The sequence below is a fragment of the Cariama cristata genome, unplaced genomic scaffold, assembly GCF_000690535.1.
Source record: "Cariama cristata isolate BGI_N322 unplaced genomic scaffold, ASM69053v1 scaffold16291, whole genome shotgun sequence".
In the NCBI taxonomy this organism is placed as follows: Eukaryota; Metazoa; Chordata; class Aves; order Cariamiformes; family Cariamidae; genus Cariama; species Cariama cristata.
Genome location: NW_009599972.1, coordinates 3,635 through 4,604, shown reverse-complemented (window position 1 = coordinate 4,604; position 970 = coordinate 3,635). Strand labels below are relative to the sequence as shown.

Below are 970 nucleotides of genomic sequence, written 5' to 3'. Positions count from 1 at the left end.
GCAAGATTTAATGATGCAGGGCCTTCTGCTTGCCCAAGGAAGGAGCGAAGGGCTTCAGTGGGATCAAAAATTAATTTCAGGCGTATCCCTATTAAAGCCTTGAGAAGAGCCAGAGATTTTCTCAGGGCTTTGATCCCGTTTGATAATGGTTTTGGTTGCGGCAGAGCCCTGATGCCCTCGTCTCTCCCATATTTCTCCGCAGGTCCCTTTCTTCGGGAAGCGCCAGCACCACACCTGCCCGTGTTTGCCCAACTTCATATGTTCCAAGTTCCTCAACGGCCGCTACCACTGCTCTGTCAACTTCAAGAACATTGATTTTTTGGGGTGAAGCTCCTTGCTTTCCATCTGTGAGCCCCCAGCACCCATTTCTTGCCCTTTCCCATGGCTGCTGGGTGCCCACATAGCACCAGGCAACCTTAAAAGTGCTTTTCCAAGGTAGACGATGTTGTTATAAGCTCAGGGGAAACTGAGGCACGGTCAGGCTCTGATATGTGGCTTAGCAAAGCTCTGCCCCAACCCAGAGCAGGACCCGGCTCCAGCATCCTCTGCAGAGGACAATGTGCGTGGCAAATGTCTGTGGCCTCAAAAATCCATTTCACAAGATATTGCTTGAGTGGGATGGATACCGTCAGCCAGCTTTCACCTCCCTCCTTTATTTTACACAGTAAAAATCCAGGGTGATGCAATTTAGGAAGAGTGAAAGTAGATGTTGAGCACCCAGCAGCCAAGAGCTTTCTCCCAGGGTTTCTATCCTGGCACATGATAAAATTGGAGCCGCGAAGCTGAGCAGCATCATTTCATCTGCCAAAGGGTCTGCAGGGCTGAGCCCAGCGGTGAAGGTCGTGGTGGGGACCTGACTTTTTAATTATTTTTACATTTTTCAGTCGTGCACTAGGACAGACAAAAATCAGAGGAGCAAAACTTCCCTTTCCGGGGAGTTTTAGCAGTTTCCCTGCAATTCCTACTGGAT

At 49.6% G+C, this 970-nt stretch overlaps 1 protein-coding gene across 1 annotated transcript; it reads left to right on the top strand.

The window, feature by feature from the left end:
• Window positions 1–202: 202 nt before the first annotated feature.
• LOC104169063 (prokineticin-1-like) lies at window positions 203–328 on the top strand (the record flags this gene model as incomplete). Its single annotated transcript, XM_009709871.1, has 1 exon — window positions 203–328. A coding segment is annotated over one exon (126 nt), but the record flags the coding sequence as incomplete, so codon positions are not given.
• Window positions 329–970: the final 642 nt, after the last annotated feature.